This window comes from Melanotaenia boesemani, chromosome 16, assembly GCF_017639745.1.
Source record: "Melanotaenia boesemani isolate fMelBoe1 chromosome 16, fMelBoe1.pri, whole genome shotgun sequence".
Taxonomy (NCBI): domain Eukaryota; kingdom Metazoa; phylum Chordata; class Actinopteri; order Atheriniformes; family Melanotaeniidae; genus Melanotaenia; species Melanotaenia boesemani.
In genome coordinates, this window is record NC_055697.1 from 10,392,543 (window position 1) to 10,415,569 (window position 23,027).

The 23,027-nt window shown below is 40.2% G+C and overlaps 1 protein-coding gene across 7 annotated transcripts in view; it reads right to left on the bottom strand.

Moving 5' to 3' along the window:
• Nucleotides 1-1,057: 1,057 nt before the first annotated feature.
• Nucleotides 1,058-23,027, bottom strand: part of fgfr2 (fibroblast growth factor receptor 2) — a 39,672-nt gene continuing 17,702 nt past the window's right edge. For 4 of the 7 annotated variants that reach the window (XM_042009493.1, XM_042009499.1, XM_042009498.1 and 1 more), the window contains 12 exons: nt 21,350-21,540; nt 20,114-20,258; nt 16,924-17,123; nt 15,878-16,017; nt 13,791-13,912; nt 12,836-12,946; nt 9,825-10,015; nt 9,004-9,126; nt 7,891-7,961; nt 4,408-4,545; nt 3,904-4,009; nt 1,058-2,578 (listed from right to left, as the gene is read on the bottom strand). In XM_042009493.1, the coding sequence (XP_041865427.1) occupies nt 2,414-2,578; nt 3,904-4,009; nt 4,408-4,545; nt 7,891-7,961; nt 9,004-9,126; nt 9,825-10,015; nt 12,836-12,946; nt 13,791-13,912; nt 15,878-16,017; nt 16,924-17,123; nt 20,114-20,258; nt 21,350-21,540 (1,703 nt within the window). In that variant the 3' untranslated portion in view covers nt 1,058-2,413. Of the gene's footprint in view, nt 2,579-3,903; nt 4,010-4,407; nt 4,546-7,890; nt 7,962-9,003; nt 9,127-9,824; nt 10,016-12,835; nt 12,947-13,790; nt 13,913-15,877; nt 16,018-16,923; nt 17,124-20,113; nt 20,259-20,959; nt 21,099-21,349; nt 21,541-23,027 lie in introns of all 7 variants that reach the window. The other 3 variants (XM_042009497.1, XM_042009496.1, XM_042009495.1) reach the window with 3 other exon arrangements.

The window sequence follows — 23,027 nt, forward strand, 5'->3', positions numbered from 1 at the left end:
ATTGGACATATATTGTCTTTTTAAATATGACTTCTAAATTACTCCTGACCTGTAAAAATCCTAGACCTGCTACAGCTACTGAGTCAAACTGCACCTTCCACATACCCATCTTATCCTATTCAGGGTTGTGTTTATGGAGTCTTGAAGCTTTCATTGGTTTACACAAAACTGTCATCAGTGATTTTCTTTTACAGTATATTAAATATATTTGTGTACTACTATGTCAGAGCAGCAACTCTGCCTTATGTCATGGCCTGTTGTGTGGGTCTGTCACTGTGTAATGCTGTCTGAGGTTAATAAGCAATCACTACTACAGAAGTAAGTCAACATTCATGGCTGCCTCAGTCGATTACTGGCGCTAATAGATCTGCTATGATTAACTTAAATCAAATCAGGTAAATCAGCTACTCACTCTGTTCAATTAAATCTGTTCTGATAAGAAAAAAAAAAAGGGAAAATCAATCAGCTAATCAGAGCCTGATCAAAGCCAGACAGTTTGAGGCATGAAGCTTCGCTATCATGACAATAACGAGTTCCCTTCTCATTAACAAAATTGCTTTGACTTCTGATATAAATCCTAATTTGATCAGGTTTTCTCACTTTGTGCTGAGCTTTGCTGTTTTGCATCTGGACATCTGAAGGTGAGTTTTTATATAATGACACCAGATCTATCTGAAATACAGAAAATCCTCATCTGTTCACTCCCAGAGATCCCGCTGATTATTGTCCAGTTTTTTTTAAACTGACTGCAGATGTGGTGGAAAATGTCTTTTCTCAAATAATGGCAGACCACTCGTTAAAACTGAAACTACAAGCACATCAGAAACAAAGCAAAAGAGAAATATACAGTTTGATGATTAAACATCTTTATGTCACACACAAATTAATTTACTTTTTGCAGCTTAAACAACCAATAAAGTCAGATTTCTGCAAGGATGTTTTTTTTTTCAGTTTTTATTTTTGCACATGTGACATGAACACCTGCAAGACAACATCTTAATGTTGGTCCTGTAGAAAAGGAAAGAAAAAACACTTGAATGATTTAATAATTTGTTTCTCGGATTTCAACTCTGTCATGTGAATTTTGAGTCTATATTTAGTCTAAATGAGGACGCGGACTGCTAGTAGGTATTTCCAAATTCTTATGACTTTCAGTTATATATAAATATCAAGAAATGATCTCATTTTATAAAGTGTAGCTAAGAAAGACTGGATAGAAATGGCATCAACATCTACATAAGAAAGGGATTAGATGACTATAAAATGTACATTTCTTTTTCAATTTAACTTAATATTCACATTCATATATAAAACTTACAAAACCTGAATCTGTAAAAACCCTCTAAAAATATTTGTTTTTGTTACTGCTGAAAGATCATTTTAAATTACCGTACATTTAATGGATTATTTCCATATTATGAGCATCATTAATGTCATTGTTTCCGCCATGTTGTTTTTAATCCTTTTGGACTCATTTCAAAATACATGAGTCAATAAATTAACATGCTACCTCAGTCCCTGAAAGCCAATACTCATCTTTGTTACTGAAAGAGAGAAAGAAGAGTGTTTGTGTGTGCATGTGTGAGGAGAAATATAGGACACATAATCTGTTAGCAAACCTGCTTCAAACTGAGAGCAGGGTGGGACAACGGGGAGGGAAGTTATTTCCAAGTCCATACAAAAAATAGTTCACTGTAAATATATAATATATTTTTATACATATTTGAATATATTTACAAATATACCCAGCACTATACATTATACTGTGGATTCTTTCTCCAGAATAATCAGGGAGGTTTATCTAGAGAACTGAAAAAGAAATGCATCAATATTACAGAATAAACAGAAGAGACATTTTTATATTCACTCTCCTCCTATTTCTGTTATGTTAGTCAAAGCTCTGTCAGTCCATTTCCTATTTGTTTTCCTTTTCTAGTCCCTTGTTTCTTTTTTTTCTTTTTCCTTATTTAAGTTCACATCAGTCCATACATTCTTCTAGAAGCAAACAACAGTCTTGGAATCCCAGCCACTGCAACTGGATCATCAAGCAAGCAACGTCGTTGAGCCTCTGGGCACAAAGATGAGAACCAAAATGAGAAAGTTGTGTGTTTATATGAGAAAGGAAGAAGAGGAGGAGGAGGAGCATGCCCTGGGAATGTCTTCTCATTCAGTCAGTACAAAATAGCTTCTGTAAGGTCCCTGTCCTCTCCTTTAAGACCACACATGAGCATGTTGCGTGTGTGTGTTATGTGAGTGCATGGCAGTGTGAGTGTGTAACAGCAGCACTGCCACCGGTCCAGTCCCATCTGGGCCCGTTAGTCCACTGGGACCCATAGAGAGGAGTGGGGGCAGGGAGGATTCCAGAGAAGGTGTTTGGGGATGCTGAGGTTGAGAAAAGAAGGTGGCTGACAGCTCATCTTTTGGCATTCCCGTTGATGGGCTGGTACTTGGGGAGGCAGGGCTCATCTGGTAAGGGGTCATGGGAAAACACAGAGTCGTCACCGGAGGAGCAGGAGCTGCGAGTGTCGGGGAAGCTGGGGGAATACTGCTCTGTGGGGGCACACAGGTCCAGATACTCCTGCAAACAGAGGACAGAGGGGGCTGGGTTAGAGGATTTATGCTAGGATAAAATAGAGGGACGTTTCCAAACAAGTGAGAGGTAAAAAAAAAAAAGCAAGGGAAGGAAGAAAAATTGAGAGCTGAAACCCAGTCCACAAGAACAGGGATTTTCCAGAGGAGGGTTAGAAGGGGAGAGTATTACCTTTATTATGATATTTATCTAAACCATACCAAATCACCCTGGGAGGAATTATAGAATGGAACAGAAAAAATAATCTTAAACTAGATACTGTATAAAAATATTTGCAGGAATAATAGGTAATAAATTAAATGTTGGAGAGCCAGCTGGTCCAGCAGTTTGAGGAAAGAAGTTGAGATTTTAAGGGAAAGAGGACACATTTTTGCCTTTCCTTTCACATCAGTTTATTCTAAACAGATCTCATATCTGACACCTCAATTTCTGACATAAACACTGAGAGATGGTTTGGGGGAAAAAAAATCAAGGAGCTGGCAGAACACAAGAAACCACCATAAGAAGGAAGATGAAAACCACAAGAAATCCTGTTATTAATTTTTGACTCAGTCCCATTTTGTGAAGTTGTTTGTGTCCGCACCCCCCCTTTCCCTCAACTTCCATGGCTGTTACTGTGACTAGCTGTAAGAAGGAAGAGTTCTTGGGGTTTTCTAGAAAATGAGCACTGGCTTCCATTTTCCAAGCTCAACACGAAAAGGCTCATATTACTAAAGATCTCCACATCTGCCAGCGGTTTGGGGTAGAAAAAGGGAAAGGAAGGGGGTGAGAGAAAGGCAAGAAGAAGGACCTTTATTACAATTTAAAAGTTCAAACTCAAAGTTGGGCCTTTTTGGCATAAATTCATGAAGTTCCAGCTCCAGAGCAGATGAGTCTTGACAGCTTTCCATTGACGGCCTCTTTTCAGGTCAGCGTACGGATATCACGCAAGACAGGGAAAGGAATGGAAAAAAAATCCAAGCCATTACAGGGAGTGAGGCTTGGATGTGCTGATTGGGCAACTTCACTGGGGCACAGCGCCTGTGCTGAGTCTGGATCAGACCATCCAGCCGTTTCCAGCCTTCTGTCAACAACACTCTATAAACTTTTAGTAATATATTCATCTGAACCCTGATACTCTGCAAAAGTGCTATTTAGTTTCCATAGAGAAACATGTATGTATCATATTTTACTGTTTTACAGCAATGAAATGCCATCCACTTCTCTTTGCCAGGATGGTGTGTGAAGTTTGAATTCTGACCACCCAAAAGGAAAGAACTCATGTGAGGAAAGGTGTGGAGAGGTATGAAGAAGAATAACAGAGCAGCACTCACCTCGTTGGTGCTCAGGGTGAGGATTCGATCCAGATCCTCTACTAGCTGCTTAAAGGTGGGTCTCTGAGATGAAATGGCATGCCAGCAGTCTTTCATCATCATGTATCTGGGTGAGAAAGGAATATAAAAATATAAGACTGATGATGTACAGGGGAATTGAAAAATAAATCAAAATAAAGAATGTCTCCGATAAAGTCTTTTTTTTTATGATTTCTCCAGTAAATACTTAAAATGGTGTCATGCACTGCATTCTGTAGTTTTTCTTGGCAGTGTGGCAGAGCTGCACCATTGTCCACTGAGTGCATAGGTCTTATTGTGAATGAGGACACTGATAGCAGAGAGCCACAGCTGTGCAGAGGCCCAACAGAGTGGACACAGAGTCCCAGAGTCATGGATCTGATAGAGACTGGGCTGCTGTGGAATACTTGTGTGAGAGCTACCATGCATTTGAGCGTCAAATCGGTTGGAGAAGATGTCGATTTTAGGGAAAACTGCTGAACTTACAGCTCGTTGGTGCAGTTGCCAGGCTTATCCATGCGGTGGCCCTCTTTTAGCAACTTGAAGAGCTCTTCAACTGGAATGCCAGGGTAGGGCGAGCCCCCTAGAGTGAAGATCTCCCACATCAGCACCCCAAATGACCAGCTAGTTAAAAAAAACAAAAGACAGATATAGATTAGTAATGATAAAAGATTTAGCTATCAAATTAGCAGAAAATTTCTATTTTGTCACCTGACTAAGAGTCAGAAAAATGCCAGCAGTATAACATCAGTGGTGTCAATGCCCACTTTCTGCAATTCAGTGACTTGTGGTGCAAACCCGCTGCCAGTGCTACTCTGGCCCAGCTCTCAATGATGGCTTTTGTGCCCTGCTGGCTGGCAACACAGACTGGCATTGTCCGATCACACCACACCAAAGCAAACACTGGACCACCCACAGCAGACTACAGAGAAGCACACAACAGAAGATGCCCAGAGATGGAGATAGTCACAATTAATCCTTAACTGCTTCCTCATCTCAGTGTCCGGTTGTTAAAAATCAGTGACTCCATGTCATCGCTGTAAAGCTGCATGTTTATTTTAGCAATAAAGAGTGCCTCAAACGGTCATTCTTGATTCACACCTATACAAAAGTGCTATTATTTCACATTTACAACCATAATGCACGCACACGCCTTCAGGCAGCCACAGACCACATTTGTGGTCCAGCTAGACAAGTATGCAGGGACGTGAAGGCTGGGCATATATCAGTTCTTCCATCTGTTTACACAACCAGCCAGCCAGGTTTGTTCTCTCCACTATCGTCTGTTGTATCTCTGCACTTGTTGACACACTCATCTCTCCTTTCAGTGTCACTTTGTAACCATCTCTCAACGCTTGTCATTCTGTTGTGCTGTTCATGTTCGTGTCCACCTGCAACCAGCCATGACGTACAAAATAAACATATGAAACGTGCATGTCAGGGGGCTCCTTAACTGACTTGGCATTTTGCGTTCCTGGAAAGTACTTCTGTATATCAGCCCACTTCTTACTTACAGGGACAATATTTAAACAAATTAACAGATCAGTGAATACCTCAGTGGTTCAGCATCTGGTGTAGTTCATATCCCATCACGTTTAACTCCTGCTGTTAAAACATGTTCTTTTACTGGTGACAATCAACTTACCTGTTTCTTGTTTGAATGAAAAACTGACCATATGTGTAAAGGGCCCATTCCCAGAAAAATAAATGGATATTTTCTTAAATGCAGTAAAAACAAATTTGCGATTAGTTAGTTCATTTTAGTTATTATTTTATAGACACAAGTTCAAAGACATTATTTTCAATTTCTCTGTGCAGAACATGATTCATTACAGATGTAATGAAATAACTTCTTACCTGTAAATGAATGTGGTATATAGCTCTCAATATAGCTCAGAATTACAATATACAGCTCTGCTTCAATGGTACCCTCATAAATATATATATATATGTATGCCACCCATACCTTGACTCTAATTAACCACATCATGTCCCAGACACTAACCTTTCTGGCTTTAACATGTACCAGCCTGCATGGTCTTAATTATTTTTTGGCATGTACAACCAGCCTGTTCAGCTATAGGGAAAATTGACATGACAGATTTTCATGCAGACTGCTTAAGGGCTCAAAGCTCATATACAAACAACAGAAGTTTCTGTGCTTTGTATTTGCTAACTGAGATTTTCCTACACTCATTTTCACATTTAGTATGCTCTGCATATGACTAAAGACCAAATTTTTTTTTTTAAATCTTGCAATGACTTAGTAATGACTGATTTTTATTTAAATGACTTGGTACAAAATATTGAGTCACAACCCTCCCCTGCTTTATAAGACTCGGCCCTTAGAGGAAGCTCCTTGTATACCCAATCCTGGCACCCTTACCTGACACCAATCGGTCTACTCTGGAATCTTCCAGAACGCTGTTACTTTTAAAACTTCTCTCTTTCTTTGACTCTCCCAGTCAAAGAAAGAAAGTGTGCTGGTTGCAGCAAATTTTTAATTTGTTCATGTTTCTTTTAATCCAATTAAGTTAGTCAGTGCACGCACTGAAAATCATGTCTTTGGACTCGTGTCTGTTAGAACAAGAAGATTCATTGCATTTCAGAAAATTATTCAATATGTCTAGAAATAAGGTCTATACATGCATCCTAAAAAAATAAATAAATAAAAGAAGGCTTTGTAACATGGTATAAGATGTAAAACCAAAACCTGGCCATGATGCTACCTCTCGTAAGTAGAGAAACAACTCTTCGCTCATACCTACACCACTCTGAGAGCTGAGCCCTTTCGGCCCATTTGTCAAAACAGCAAAGAGCGAGATTCATTTGAATTCATGTATTCATTTAATCTGATGTCATGTATAGATCGCCTTCGCCTGGTGATGTTTGAGAGCAACTCCACCCCACACTCATACACAACACAAAAAAGCCAATTTCTACAAGCGAGTGATGAATTGTAATTAGTGGTGAACTGATACAGAGGACTAAAGCAGTCACTTCATGCCTGCACTCTCCAGTTCAACCCCCACCCCACCCCCCACCCCACCCCCACCCCTCCCACTCCCTGTGTTCTCCCACATTATTGATTGGTGCTGCAGAACCTGAAGGGCATCGCGTGTATGCGGTAAACATATTATTTATATAGACAAACAAGTGTGCAGAGCCATGGGGAGAGAAGAGTGACTCACTGGGTTTAGCAAGATGTTTAGTGTGCTACTGGTGTAGGACTTAAACACACACACAGACATACAAAACCTCCTTTCCCGAGGGTCAGCATGCAAGGCATTTATCTAATTGCCACACACATTTTCTGCCGGCAGTGTTTGTAGCAGAAACTTCAAACAACGTTGTCAGAACGCATAAGACTCAAACACCAAAAAGAGAGGGACGCCCTGCCTTTGTTCTGTTTTTAGAATGAGTACTCTTGATCTTAAAAAAAAGGAGGGGGAGAGACAGACGGATCAACAATTCACATTCCAGATGAATGAAAATAAGAATGCAAGGATGAAAGGGGGTTATTTTGATCATGGCGCTGCTCCAAAACGATGAGCAGCATGTTCAAAGTGTTGCTAAAGAGCAGAGGAGAGTGGAGAGGGGTTAAAGAGAGGGTGTGTTAAGGCCTGCACTGGAGGGCCACAGCATTGTTGCATTCAGAGAAGTGTGGAGGCCCAAAAAGGTGGGGAGACTTCCGAGCTGAGCCAGAGGAGCAAGGGGTGGTAAATCAGAGGGGGGGAGGAGGTGCTGGTGGTCTCCAGGCTCCTTCCAGGCCCTTTGAAGCCAGTCAGATTAGTAACACGGCATTGGCTGCAAGTCTAGCGTGAAATCCTCACTTTTGCCACAGACTGGCCAGCACTGGCGTTCTATAGCCCCCCGCCCAACAACAGAGCACCAAAAAATTTCACCTTACTAAAAAAGCAACCCTTTGAATCTGACTGCATGAAAAGCTGTGTGTAAACTGATACTTACACATCACTCTGGTGTGTGTAGACCCGGTCAAATAGTGCCTCTGGAGCCATCCATTTTACCGGGAGACGACCCTGGGGACACACACAGGTTAACGTTGCAACACTATGCAAAAATCAGAACTGAACTTTTCATTTCTACTCTCATCTGCACGTTTAAAATCATTGACTTCCTGGATCATCTCAGTACTAGAGTGTTTCTCTGGGAGGGGGAACTCCCAAATGAGCATTTACATTGTTAAAACAACAGAGCTGATAAACAGGCTCAAATATAGAGGAGAGAGTTTATCTCAACAAGCCATCAAAAGGCAGGCTAAGAGGCTAAAGAGACAAAACAAGGTTAATTTCTGTGTGTAGAAGCTTAATGACAAAAATAATCTTATGATTCACTAAAATATTTAGATGAAGCAAATATTAATAGACTGCCATACAAACTTGTTGTACATTAAAATACAGTTTTGATAAGTTTTTAGTTATTAAATAAAGACTAATTTGCAAAAGAAAAGAAAAATTATCCTAAACAAAAAAAAAGAAGAAGTGACGGTTCTGTCTGTAATGGTTTAATGTGATGTAAGAGATCATCACTGTAGCTTCTGTTGCTGTCCTAATCATCAGCACCATCATCATCTCTGAACCGAATATTGTTGCTGTTGTTGTCAGCTAGTTCTCAGCATGATTCTGCATGCGATGGAGAGGCAATCATGCATATCAAATGAGGATGCGCAGGCAGTGCTGCTCTGCGGTGGGAAAGAAGGACACCACTGGGCTACTTTAGAGATGTCAATTATGTTTAGACCGCTCTCCTCTCCCCTCACTCTCTGCCTCTCTTTGGGGCTAATTGTATGAGTGTCGATGAAACCAAAAGAACAAGAGGCTGAGGGGGTAAACCAGACAGAGGCTCCAGAAGCACTACATTCAGAGCCTGCCTGGGAACCTACAGCTTCTGCCAAGACACCAGCACAGAAAAAAAGAGTGGGGCCAAAAGAAGAGGAAAAAGAGCAAATTAAGAGAAAAAAAACAAGAAATGTGGGCTAATCTCACACTGATGCTTGCTAACATACTCCACTCCTTAATATAGCTTATCCCTCGACATGTGGTATTCATGTGGAGGACTTACATTGGTCGTCTTTTTATAGTAGTCGATGTTGTGGACGTCCCTGGCCAGCCCAAAGTCAGCAATCTTCATGAAGTTGCTCTCTGTGACCAAAACATTCCTGGCTGCCAGGTCTCTGTGTATACACTGGGATGCAGAGGGAGGAAACCAACAGGGTTAGGGGTAAAAATTGGGAATCATAGAGTGGAAAAAGTAAAGGGAGGAAAGTATTAACGCAGCTCCTTACATTTACTCCAAAACAGGTGTACATCTAATTTAGAAAGGTGTTTAAATATTTGTGGTGCATGTAATCATCCAGTAATCTCCTGCATCGAGGTAGCACTTGACTGGATAATGTGACTCCACACTGACTACACCAGCATGAACATGCCTGTATAAGTGAGGATTCCGTACATAGCTTGCCACATATATGGTTGGTTGGTTGTGCATCAGTGCACATGTGCAAGCAAAAACATATGTATGCACTCCAGCATGTGTGTGCGTGTGAGACAGTGAGCTTTGTCGCATTCCAACAGTGAGAGGGAGCGTGAGGCTGCATTTAGCCAACATGGCAGTACCCCCCATTGTGAAAACTTCACAATTCCTCCACACAGAGGGGCTTTTGTCATGGAATCAGAGACAATGCAGGGATTGGGTAGATGTGGGTGGGGGTTCAGAGTAGTGTTTTCAGGAGACAATATTCCCACAGTGATGCACAAACAAGCTTCCAACATAAAACCTTTCTGGAAACAACAGTCAAACCCTCTGAGTACTGGCACAGAGAACTGCATAGGCAGACAACAGATGGGAGGTTGGAATGTGATTTTCTGTGTGTGTCTTCTTACCTTCTGTGATGCTAGGTACTCCATGCCTCGCGCCACCTGATAAGTGCAGGAGACCAGATCTTTGAAAGTGAGCTGTTCATCGGAAACACGGGTGATGTCGTAGGAGTATTCCATGCCTGGTGGCCGGCGGGCTCTGAGGTACTCCCTTAGGTTTCCTTTGGAGGCGTACTCAACTATTACATAGAGAGGGCCTGCACAGGTGACAAGCCTTGAATTAGTCTTTTCAACATAGTCATGAACAGACAGAAAGTGAAAAACACTCAGAGGGAAACTTTAATGGAATACAGTACACCTGAAGGATAAAACTTGAAATTTCCTCAGTATTCAGGGTGTCCATTCAAGCAGCAAAGAAGAAAAGACTAAGCTTGACATAAAAATGTCATGATATAGAAATGGACCTTGTGTTATCCTGCATGTTGGACCTGGTCTGATCGCTCATTTTTCTAAACATTTTCTGAAAGTTAATAAGGCCAAAAAACTGCCTCTCAAGCATATTAAAACACCTCTATTAAAAACAGTTACATACTAATAACATCACAAATTCTTTCAGTTCTAACATATATATCAGATAATAAATTTAAAAATCATCCGCTCCTTACCCATCTCATAAAATTAGTCAAATACAGCTTAATATGAACAAAAAAACGTGACATGTTATCTTATTATTATTATTTATTTAGCAAACACTGAGTGGAAAAGCAGTGTGTGGAAAAAAGCAGTAATTCAAATGAAACCTTTTCTGTTTGATGTTATCAGTTTTTCACATCTTCGTTGAGTAATTTTGGCCTACTGTGCTTCAGTTCATCTGGGTCTGGGGGAGTTTTTTAGGCACATCTCACCACATCATTTTGATCAGGTGAAGGTCTGGACTTTGACTGGGTTATTGCAGCATGTTATTTTATTTTTACATTTAAGTTTTAGATGTCTGGCAGATTATGTTATATGTGACTCTAAAATACTTTGGTATACATAGGAGTTCATGATCTACTCAGTGACTGTAAGGTGTCCAGAGGTCTGGACAAGCGTGATTAACATACCCGGAATATCTCTCTGTTGCCTGGGTTGACTTTGCAGGCTCTGTTAGTAAATTTGTGAGATTATACAATATTGATTCATGGGACAATGTAAAAGGACAGCACTCTGATCACTTCATTTCACTTTGTTGCGGCCCGGAGGTTTTGGGCAGAGCGCTTCCTCAGTGCCCTTCTTTTATATTTTCCATTTAGTTTTTTTAGGCTCAGCACCCTGTTCTGTGTTGCAATATTAAATACATTCTTCAAAGCAGTCAGACGAGGCTTTATTTCTTCATCAAAAGGATGCATCTATCCCTAAAAACTCTTTCTCTCCTAAGCACCAACATCAATGTGATCTTCTAAGAAGGGGCAAGACATTTTCCACCACTGATATGCTGATATGTAGCTTTTAGTTTTCTCTAAATATGGTGCTGTGCATTATGGCCAGACATCTTTACTTTGGTCTCATCTGTCCACATGACATTCTTCCAGAAGTCTTGTATTTTGTTCAGATGCAGTTTTGCCAACCTAAGCTGTCCTGCCATGCTCATTTTTAATGGAAGGCAGCTTTTGCTTAAAAACCCACTCAAATAAGTCAAAGCTGTTCATTTCTAATTGTACTGTCATGAACTTTAATATTTGACATACACACTGAAGTCTGTAGAGTCTGAGATGTGCCTCTTGAGTTTTTGCAGTATTTTTGAACATTGTACATTGTCATCTAGCCGGTACATCCACTTCTGTGAAGAATAATTTCCACAGATGAATCATTTTTATTCTACTGATGCTGGTGAGCCCACCTGAATGCTCCAGACCAGCAAACTGCTAAAATTTCTTCTTTTACAAAAGTCGCACAGTTGCTGATTATTAATTAATTCAAGTACATTTTACTTACCTTCATAATAATAATAATAATAAAAAAAAAAAAAAATCTATTTGCATTGCACTTTACATTTCAGCAATTTCAATGTGCTACAGAGTAGAAAAATAACACATACAACTTTAAGATTAACAATAAAAGAACAACTATAAAAGACATCTAGCAGAATGTTTTTGTTAAAAAAAACAGTCTTTAGTTTTTCACGAACTGCTTTTGCGTTTTAGTTTAGATTTTAACACATAAAACCGTGACATGGTGTAATATGTCATGTGTTGCACTGAATCTAAGGTTGTATTTATCTCATTTTAACACCTGGTAAGGAACAGATGCTTTTCATTGTGTCCTGCTGCCTAAATCCTTAGATCTAAGAAAGGGTTGCATTTGCACAGTCATACTCATCATGAAACACTCCTCATTCCTCATATTCTGCATGATGACAGAGTCACTGTGTTGTACTGTGGGTTTATATACTGAGAGCTACTTTTGTTTATTTATGTATTTTTTAAGTGTGTGTGTTTAGTCTAGTATTTTGTTTTTTGTGTGTTTTTTATTTTTTCAGCTTGCTCATCGCTTGCTCCTGATGATTATCAGCTTTCTTTTCCTGTAAAAGCTGTGGGAAATTCTCTGTTGTGTTACTGTACAGGTGTAGCAGTTGGTTGTCTGGTGTTTATGTTTGGATTGAAGGACCATTGCTTCCTGTCTGGTGTATCTTTATCTCCTCTTTCTTTTCTCTAGTCTCCTTTTCATTTCTGTTCAGTCTTTATCCTTTTATTTGTCCTCTCCAGTCAGGTCCAGGTTTATTATGTAAATTCAGTAATAAACAATTTTTCTGAATGAAATAAAATAAGACTATTTTTTATCATCAAGAGGAGCCTTATAAAGCTTATAAAGCTCCTCTTGGTAAAGCAAATTTCTTCAGCACAGCACAGAAGCCAGACCATCATTCTGCTTGCTACGATGCTGGACAAGTAAAAAAAAAAAAAAAAAACAACTTGAGAAATGGTGAAGTTTTTTTTCTATTTTGTTTTGTTGTTGTTTTTACGTGGCTATGAATGAAGAAGACTTCTGCATCCCTATCCTCTCTGGAATTGAACTTTGTGAATCTCCATTGAACTCACCATCCTGTGTGCAGGCTCCCAAAAGGTTAATGATGTTCTTATGTTTGCCGATCATCTTCATCATTTCCATTTCTGACACCAGGTCAGACAGGTCTTTCTCAGTGGCGTCATCTGACAAGAAAAGAAGTTACATTGAAGGCTGTTCAGAAAAGTTCAGCAAAACAAACAGATCCCCAGTCCTGTCTCACTTTTTTGACTGCGGACCACAGGGCCGTCCGGTCACACAACACCTTGTTTTGTAAGTTCCTCTGATTAAGTGAGGCTGACAGACAATGCAGGCTAAAGTTACAGCAATGAGGGAAGCTCCTCACACTAACTACAGAGGCAACCTTTCAGTGCCAGGGGGAGGGGAGGAGCAGAAATTAAAGATGTTCAATCTTCACTATCTTGTGCACAGACTCCTTTTGTTGTGGGCCTGATTGAGCCAGTAGAAGTTCAGTAATTTACCTAGACAGTCAGGATGGCATTTCTTGCATTCCTCTTAACCATTACCGTATCTGGAGTCATCCTAAAGAGCAGATTGCTTTTGTCATGAAGCCTGTAGGCCTGCTGCTGTACCTGCAACCCCAAACCAAACCCCCCTTTTCTTTCATTAATCACAGCAGCACTGCTAAAGTGACTTGCCTCTTTGTGTGGGTCATGACTGAGCTTTAGCCAGCTGCTGCTCTGGGGTCAGCTATGTGACCGCCCCTAACCCTTACCTACCCTACCCACCTTCTTTAAGTTGTCACTCAGCAACCACCAATAACGAATAATAACTACAGCTCCAGGCTCTACCTTGCACCTCTGCTGAACCCTCGCCGCAGAATAAATCACCTATGAAACGTTCTCAGCTTGCTCACAGGATATAATGAAGCAGTGTTCCTCTTATCCACGTGGTTGGATTTTAAGCTCTAGTCAGATGTTTAACAACACAACCTCACTGTGATTGTGCAGCAGCAGGAGACTCACTTACCTTTCAGCATCTTGACTGCAACTGTAACGGCCTCCTTGGGTTTGTCCTTATCAATGCCCAGGGCCTCTGCCATTACAACTTGGCCGAAGCAGCCTTCACCTAGAGGTTTGCCCAGGGTCAACCTGCAGCCACCAGACAGCAAACACAACGAGAGAGACAGGGAAAGAAAAAAAAACAGTCAGGAAGGTGATTAGTGGCTGAAACGCAAACTGAAACCTACCCACCTGATCTCACTGTTGCATCGACTCACCCACTGTGCAGAAAGAAACAGACTAGATGGAGTGTGAGAGCAAGAGACTTTATTAAACCAGGCTCTGAGCCAGTTTCTTTAGCCTCACTATATTTTTTTTTCTCACATCCCCCTCTCTTTTCAGTCGGGTTGCATCACTGTGAGTGCTTTATTGGCTCGGTGACTAAAGTCTGCGCCAAGGCAGTAGGTAAAACTGCAGACATGGCAACGATAATCACTTGATAAAGCTAGGAAGAGCACCTCACTTCTAAACTGTTTACCCTGTCTTGGCATGTTCGAATATACACTCCTTACAAGTCATTACACAAAGCTTAGCTTAGCTTGACACATTAGACTGTGACTGATGAAATCCTGGCTCTGTTTGCCACAAACGTGGGCCTGACTGTAATACCAGTTGGAAATTTAAGTATGATTTAATCATAAGGGATGTCACAATAACTGGTGCAAATTTGCTGCAGCACCCTCTGATTCCCACTGTGTTCTTCCATCTGATTGGCATATGTTGGTCCCACCCATAAGGCCGAGTGTCCGGGCTATGTAAACACTCAAGCTGCGGTACGCAAAGCCAAGGGTCTGAGGCCGGCGCCCTGCTGTAGTAACACAATCCCCTATCTGTCCACACACACTCACCACACTCAATGGCAACCATTCTGTCTTTCCAGCCACACTTAATCGATGTTATTTTTCCTCCACACAAACCGCAAACGTTAGCATTCCTCAGTATTTTACAATCCCAACATGATCCCTCAGGCGCTGGGATGACAAGCGGAAAATAAAGAGCCAAACAAAGAGGGCACACAGAGATTTATGTAGCCTAGACAAAACATCCCCCTTGGTTAGTTCATCAATTAAAATCAGACGTTTTCACCAGAATGCCATCCTGCATGCAAACACAGTTACATCAGAAATGTTTTTTCAATCATGAGCGATAAGATTTATGATACCAGCTCTTTTTATAGCTGCTCTAACAAAAGACAAGACTTTGTGTTAACAGTTTGGGATTTTCCCCATTTCTTTTAAAACTTGAGGCCTCACTTGGGTATTAAACTACTCTAACCTTTGCTGTCCTGTTAAATCTACCCTAAAGCTTATCACTGTAACTGTGACTAACCGAAACCTCCGCTCAGCTAATACCTCTGGTATGATGCAAAGCAAACACTCCCAGCCCAAACATGCAGATGAAAGCTGTGAGTGCTACTTGCTAATTAGCGCAGCTTTTCTCCTTACCAACAGAAGCATGTGTTAGGGATTGGTAGTGGGGGTGGGGGGTAAGTGAGAGTGTGAAGTATAGCAGGAGTTGTAATGATGAGGCAGAGTGCCAAATTCAGGTCATTTTACAGCAGCACCCACAGATGAATCAGCGCCATTTATCTCAGCCACCACAACCATTACTCACCAGTTAGTCATCACTGACTGCCCTCTTTAAATAGAACAATAGTTATCTAAGTTATTTAGCAGCTGAGACACAATCAAACAGATATTCTTTGTGTTGTAGTGGGGCTGTTATCAGCTACTAATATGCACCCTGTTAGCCACAGATAGTTGTGCTGGCATTGAGGGTGTCATGCATACCATCAAACGGGTACTATATGCAGGCTCTGAATCCTGACAGCATTATTATGAGCACGCACAGATCAGCATTTTTTAGTTTTATGCAGGAGCTGAATCAAATTTACATAATTGGGTATTTTGCATTTTAAAAAGTGGTAAGATTTCTTCTTTGAAACATTGCACTTGGATGCATAAAATGAGTATGCAACAACAGTGAATAGATGAAAAGAGGGTAGTGGATGCCATAGGACGAGGTGGCAAGGGATCACACAAACAGATGTCACACCTGTCTCTGGAAAACTCCCACCGAGGATCCTCAGGAAGGTCATACTCAGGGATTGGCTCATCGTGTGCAGAGCTCCGCCGTGTTGTGATTCGCACCAGAGGCGTGCTAGAGTTCATTGAAGAGCTTGAATCTGCCGACACCTATAGGAGAAAGGAGACTGGCTGATCACCACAGTCTGGGTTCATAGGCCAGTCAAAGCTCCAAGGCATCGCTAGAGGAGTCAGGAGTGTGTACATGTGATTAACTCTGGTAGCTGCTGCTTAGTCTGGCACATAAATCTGACGAGAATATATTTAATTACCGCAGTTAATAGTTTAGCATTAGCACATACTGTATCTTGAGGCCTGAGAATATTTAATCTATGATTAAGAAGTGAGTAACAACAGTAATTTTGATGAATCTGTAATAATTACTTGGCGTCTCTACTGTCCTCGGGGCTCGTCTTTACTTTCTTCACCCTAACCTAACCTTACCTTGAGGTGGGAATCAGTCTCTCCAAAGAGTGCAATCCAACACTTTCTGTACCTTTTTGTTTCAGTTGAGGGAAAAGCATGTCTCACATATGGGAGAGAAAAAAAAAGAAAAAATGCTGGCTCCATCTCAGGCAGCAGTGCTAACATGTGCAAGAATGCATACTCTCTAAATGGAGGTGGATGTGCATCCTTTAAAATACCACAGAAGTATTTATTGGGGTATGTGGATTTATCTTGCATACAAACTCAAAGTAATTTTTTTCTTTAAAAATGTATCAACCATGTGACATTTCTGAAGATGAGATGCAAAGGGCATATAATTTTTTTTTTTTTTTATGTAGCCTGAATTTATTTCACATTTGGTTACCTGGTTCAAGTGTTTATTGGATTAAATAAAATCCTATAGGTATCCAAGAATTGAGGAAAACTGCAGTAAGTACCTAACTAAAATGTTTTGCTTTGTTTAGACTTTAAAGACCCTGTTGTTAGTCAGTGAATTACTGCAGTAGGTGTGTACTGTATGTTTTCTCCTCTAGGGGTGTTAGATGCCATTAGAACTCTTTATCTACTTTCTGTTACCTGGCGGCGCAGAGGAATCTGTTTGGTTAGTTTGTGGACTGCTGGCTGGCCACCAAAGTCGGGCTTCTTTGCAGTGTTCCTCATGCGGCACACCACCACGATGCCCACCATGCAGGCGATAATGAAGACGCCTGCACAGTATATTGCGATCTCCGCATAGTCTGGGGAAAGAGTGTCTGGGGATTTCTCAATGGCTGAGGAAAAATAATGAACAGGGAGACACAGGTCAGGAAAAGAAGAGGAAGACTCTCTAACACACATTTTCCATCTGTACTCATACACATAGGTATCAAACAGGCAAACACTGAGATGACTCATGCATAAATGTAATTGCAGTGAGCAGGAAAATTAAAAAGAAATCCTTCTTAAAGTCGAGGCACGCCTGCTTTTTTTTTTTAAAGAATTTAACTTTCTTTAACTGTGCTTAACAATAAAAACAGACTTTAAATTATGACTCAGTCAGTACAGTGAAGCCTGCATATGTTTGCATTATGTGCTAATGTTGGAGACATGTGAGTGCAAGTATAAACACATCCACAAACATATTGCAGAAAGGGAAGATGGGTGTCCTTTGTGGTTGAATATGACCTGAACTTCCTGTCTGAGATATGTGTGTGTGTGTGCTTGTGTGTGCGTTAAAGGTATCATTACATAATGCATTGCCCCCTAGACCACAAACAAAACTCATGTGCAGCACAGCCATGCATATAATCCAACAGGCAGCTGGAGCTGAAGCTGCATGTAGGGACCTTTCTCCTGCCTGGTTCAAGGCCGCAAAAGAATTCATTGTGCTGTTCTTGTATTTTATTTTGTTTTTTCAATGGAAAAAACTATTTGTTGTCAACTACTCACATGTACCTCATTAAATGCCCACCTTAATTTTGGCTTAAAGCTACAGAGAATCATCTGTTGAACCTGGAGTTAACTTGTAAACACACCGATACTTAGTATTATGTACTTGATCTATTGGCGTGTGTAATCCCTTACAGAAAAACAACATGAATTTCACATGTTTTCATGACTATTAGTAGTATGTTGTGTAAATGTATACATTTTAACTCAGAAATATTGGGATATGCTGGATGTTCTGTACATTATTATGTTTTGAATGTGGCACACCTGGATTATTTGATCCAGCTACAGCTTTAGAATGAGAAACTATCTTGGATTGATTTGGACCTGCAGTCTTTTCTGTACTTTGGACAAACATTTAAAAATCATGAAGTTGTTCCACGTATCACCAACTTGGAAGCTAATTATTATTATTATTATTATTATTATTATTATTATTATTATTATTATTATTATTATTATTATTATTATCTGGAGCAATTAAACAGTTTATACTATTTTCTGTGAGCATCATGTTTATCATCCTTGAGCTGAAAGTTTCACCATGTCAGTGAACCTCCTCTGCTGATGCTTTTGACAAACTCTTTAAGGTATTTTGTTAGAGGCACATAATATAATACAATCCCCAATAGCATGTATACATTCATCTATAATACTGGGTACGGCATACTAAAATGTACATACTGATGAAGTTAAGAGTTGACGTTACTTCATCACTGGTATAATCTTCTTCTTCCATTATGAAGTTTAATGCTTGTTATCAGACATCTTTGTTGTTTTTAAGAGGGATGTGTGAAATACTTATTACAAAGTAGCATTAAGCTTTTTTTTCTGCAGAATTTTTTCCATCTTCATTTGTTATTAAGGTGCAATTTTGCTCCATTTCATAGACACTTGTATATTTGCTTTATTTGTTTTGTCAGTTAACAGTTTAGTCAATTATGTAAATAACCAACAGATCAGCCACTTTGTGGCTCATCAGTGGGGATGGTGCATCCAAATTTCAGAAACAAATGAGATTCATTGGCAGTGAGACTTTTTTCTTTTACCACAAAATTTGATGTAATTTAAATATTTTCTGCTGTACTTCTTAGTTTACTTACGTTTTAAGGTTTACAAAAGCTATGACTTATTTAACGCGAGTTAAACATGATGAGGTTTACATGAATACACGATTGTGTTTTACTTGAAAATGATTTCAGTTGTAATCTCATGAGTTTCACATTGATATTTCATTGTGTTTCCTATGGAATAGTCCATGAGTTTGACATGTATTTACATAGGTTCCACATGGGAATATGCATGGATTGACATGTTATTACTATGAAAATGTTCCAAAACCACATTTCCCATTAGCAAAATCTGAGTTTCAAATGCAAAACTATATGTGATAACATGAGTTTCACACTGAAAGTTGCATGGGTTTCACATGTGATCTCAGAGGTTTCACATGAGCATTTCTTTGTGTTTTACATGTTTCACATGTTGTTACCATTAAAATGTTCTAAAACCATGAGTTTCACATGTTAGACATATTTCACATATTTTAATGAGTAAAAAATAATATGAGCTTGTGTGTTTTTGTTTTTTTTTTCTGTAAAGGATCAAGAGCCAGACACACATCAACAGACAAAAACAGGATTAAACCAGTTGATAAATTTCACATTTGGGTGCATGAGTCATTCACTGTGCAGAGGGGGTAAAGTTTGGCCCTGATAATTGAGAAAGTCAAGCCAACATAAAGCGAGTGTTGAGCTCTGCCTTTCGACCTTTATTTCAATAAGAAGAAATAAGGATCTTAAAAAGAAGCCAATTATCAGAGCCAGAAAAGAGGGTGGAGAAAATCTGGAGGCGTGTGTGGAAAAACAAATATTTTGTGGCATGCAGACTCAGAGCCAAAGTGTGGCACTGAAAAACTTTCCCAAAGGAGTAGGAGAGAGGAGAAAGCCAGAAAAGAAAAAGCGGAAGTCAAATCCTCAACATGTTTCAGTTTAGAGACATTCGAGCTGTTCTTGGAGATCTGTTTCCCTCTTGGAGTTATGACAAGTTGTCTATAAATTATCTTGTTATCTTCTCTGAGCTTTCAACAGCTTGCTATGCCACATAATATTAAATAATACAATATATGCTCTCCACTCTTGTTTTACTCTGTCTAGGATATTAAGAGTGCTGGTTCATTGCAGTAATCTGAGCTGTGTGAATGGTACTCCAAGGTGAGGACTTGCCTTCCGCAAAAGGTTATTGAAATTACATAATCCAACCATTTTAAACAAGGATCAGGGAGAAAAAAAAAAAAAAGAAGAAAAGAGAGGACAGTATATGATTCATATACCTGGTAGCACCGTCAAAGTAGCAGTTTGATAGGAGATCCCAATAGAATTACCCACCAAGCACGTATACTCCCCAGCATCCTCAAATGTTACATTGGACAAGTAGAGAACTTCTATCTCCTTATCTGTGATGTTAACACCTGCGGTCTGGGAGAGGAGGAAGAAGAGGAAGAAGAGGGAGCGAAAGAAGGAGGTACAAGTGTACAAAAAAAAAAAGTTTGAAGATTAGAGTAGAAACAAAGGAGGGCAAGTCGCATTGAAAGAAGGGGAGAGAGAGAAAGAGAAAAAAAAAATGAGGCCCATAACACAGGAGAGTGGAATTAGAGGAGCTGGATAGTATCCATCGCTGAGGTCCCATCTGGGAATGAAGAGGGGGAGAAGGACAAAGACAAAGCCCAGTATGCCACCAACACTTGAGAAAATAAAAACGAGTGTACCAAAAAATAAAAACTGAAAAGTGCCCATCACCCAGAGAACCTGCAAACAGTCTAATCCACTCACTCAACTGGATACATGCACACAGAGCATGGAGAGCACTGCATCACCATGCACCATTAATCTCAGAAAGAGATGTACGAATGTAAGATAAGGTAAATAAAAAGATGCTAAATTTATCATGAAGGCAATGTAGGCCAAAAGAGTCCCTAGCAGTGCTTCCATGGCAACATCAATCCAAGAGGTCGGGAGGAAGGGGGAGTAGCTGAAAGACAAGGGTGTAACATTGGTGAGAAACAACATCTACAAGCCCCAGGACCACCAAGAGACCACCAGCAGGACCACCACAGAACAGCAGGAAAGCCACACCAGTATGTGGGGGAAGGGTAGGTGGATCAGGTCTCAATGGTTACCTGAGATGACAGTCAGCCAGCCCGACTGGCTGGCCTCGCCTATATAATTGGAGGCTTTACAGATATACTCTCCAGCATCTTCCGCTGTCACGTTGGTGAGGGTGAGTATCTCCACATCAGAGCTGTTAATGCCTGAACGCTGCAATTCACACACACACAAACATCAAATAACTGAGCAGAGAAAATCAGGCAGCCGTGCATCTTCTGCAGCTCGGCAGGGAAGAAGAATCACCACCCAGAGCCAGCAAGTTGTCATAAGGAAGGGAATGTATCTGATCCATTATGTAACCTTTAAAATTTACTTAAAAACCTGCAATCACAGGCAAACAACATAGAGTAAAAAGATAAAAGGATGGGCCTTTAATCAAGAGAGGATGCAAAGTAACGTACCTTTAACACTCTGACGTAGGGGTGTCCATCAGGGCCAAGCCGACTGCCATTTTGCATGATGTGTTTCAGCCACTGGATGTGGGGTTGGGCATCGCTGTAGACTTTGCAGACAAAGCGTGCGTCCTCACCAACATGTACCGTGGTATTGGCCGGAAGACCAGCCTGAAGAATAGGCCGGTGAGGAGACCGCTCTGTTAAAAGAGAAAAATAATTAAATCACATATTTCAGGGTGCAAGTATATCATATATATATATATATATATATATATATATATATATATATGTATGTGTGTGTGTGTGTGTGTGTGTGTGTGTGTGTGTGTGTGTGTGTGTGTGTGTGTGTGTGTGTAAAAAATTAAACATCTTCATGGTATCATCAGATCTTCCGTTTTCTGCATTCCTTTAAAAGCAAAAGTGGCCTGCGTATCCAAACAGAGGGAGATCTGTGGAACAATGCCCTCTTTCAAAGACAACCCAGCCTTCACAACTACACTGAGGAGCACACCAGCCACCCCACACTGCACCCACCAAACACAAAAATCAACATCACGCAGTGATGCTGCAGTATCTTTTCAAAACGACACTTGAAGGTAGGTGCAGTGAATTCATCTGAGTGTGTGTGTGAGGTTGGGGGTTGGTCATGAGGGATGGTCACAGGGTGAAGATGTGTGATGAAGGGGACAGTCTAGTTTTACGAAGAACGGCTTCGTAAAACTAGACGGCTAAAAAAGGGGAAAAATTACAGAGGGGAAGAAAGGGAGGGGAAAAAAAGCAAAGAGGAGGCAAACTTCATTATGTCAGTCTTCCTGTGTTTGCCTGTCCCATCAGATGGGTACAACCTGACCTTTCACTCACATTGCTTGTTTTTTTCTGTGTTGCCTGTATTTAATGCCCCTTTTTTCACAGGCCTTCTCCATCCTTTAAGCTTTTCCAAACATAAAAGTAAAGGACTTAATTCTAACATCCGTCTAGTGCTCAACTTTGAAGTGTTAGAAACTGAAACTAAGGGCCATACTAGATTGTCAAAAGACTTTTACAATAGTTGATGTTACCTGCAGCAGTTAGAGCTGATCATTTACACTGAATTATACAGTGTGTGAGGTGTGAAAAACCTAATCCCACAGAATAACCCTGGAACAGTAATAGTTTTTAGAGATAAAATACTAAACAACTTTAAATTAGCTAAACGAAATGGGCTGTAATTCTCATGCCTGATTGATCTTTTCCACAAATGAACAGCAAAGAAAAACTTCTTTAAAACTTTCTTTAAAACTCTTTTAAATTTTAATTTGGCTCTGCAGCTGCTGACTTCAACTTCTGCCTACATACCTTACAAACATACCAGTCAGGATCGAGGAAAGAGAAACAGTCACAACATAATCATGCTGTGTGAATCACACTGTTGTGACCAAGTCTCCTTTTATGGAAGTTCCCATTATGCAAATTAAACATTAAGTTTAAGCATGGACATGGTTTAAGTTAAGGTGGTTGGGTTATTAGTAGTTCTAGTCAAGGTTAAGTCTACATGTGTGTAAATGTTTGTGGCCTTGTTTTGCTACATCTATGGGGTCCAAACCTTATGAGCTTTTGTAGAAATTAGCTTTAGGGTTTGTGGTATAATTTCGATCAGGGTTACAGTTACAGTTAACAAGACCTTAAAAAAAGATGGTGTGGATAT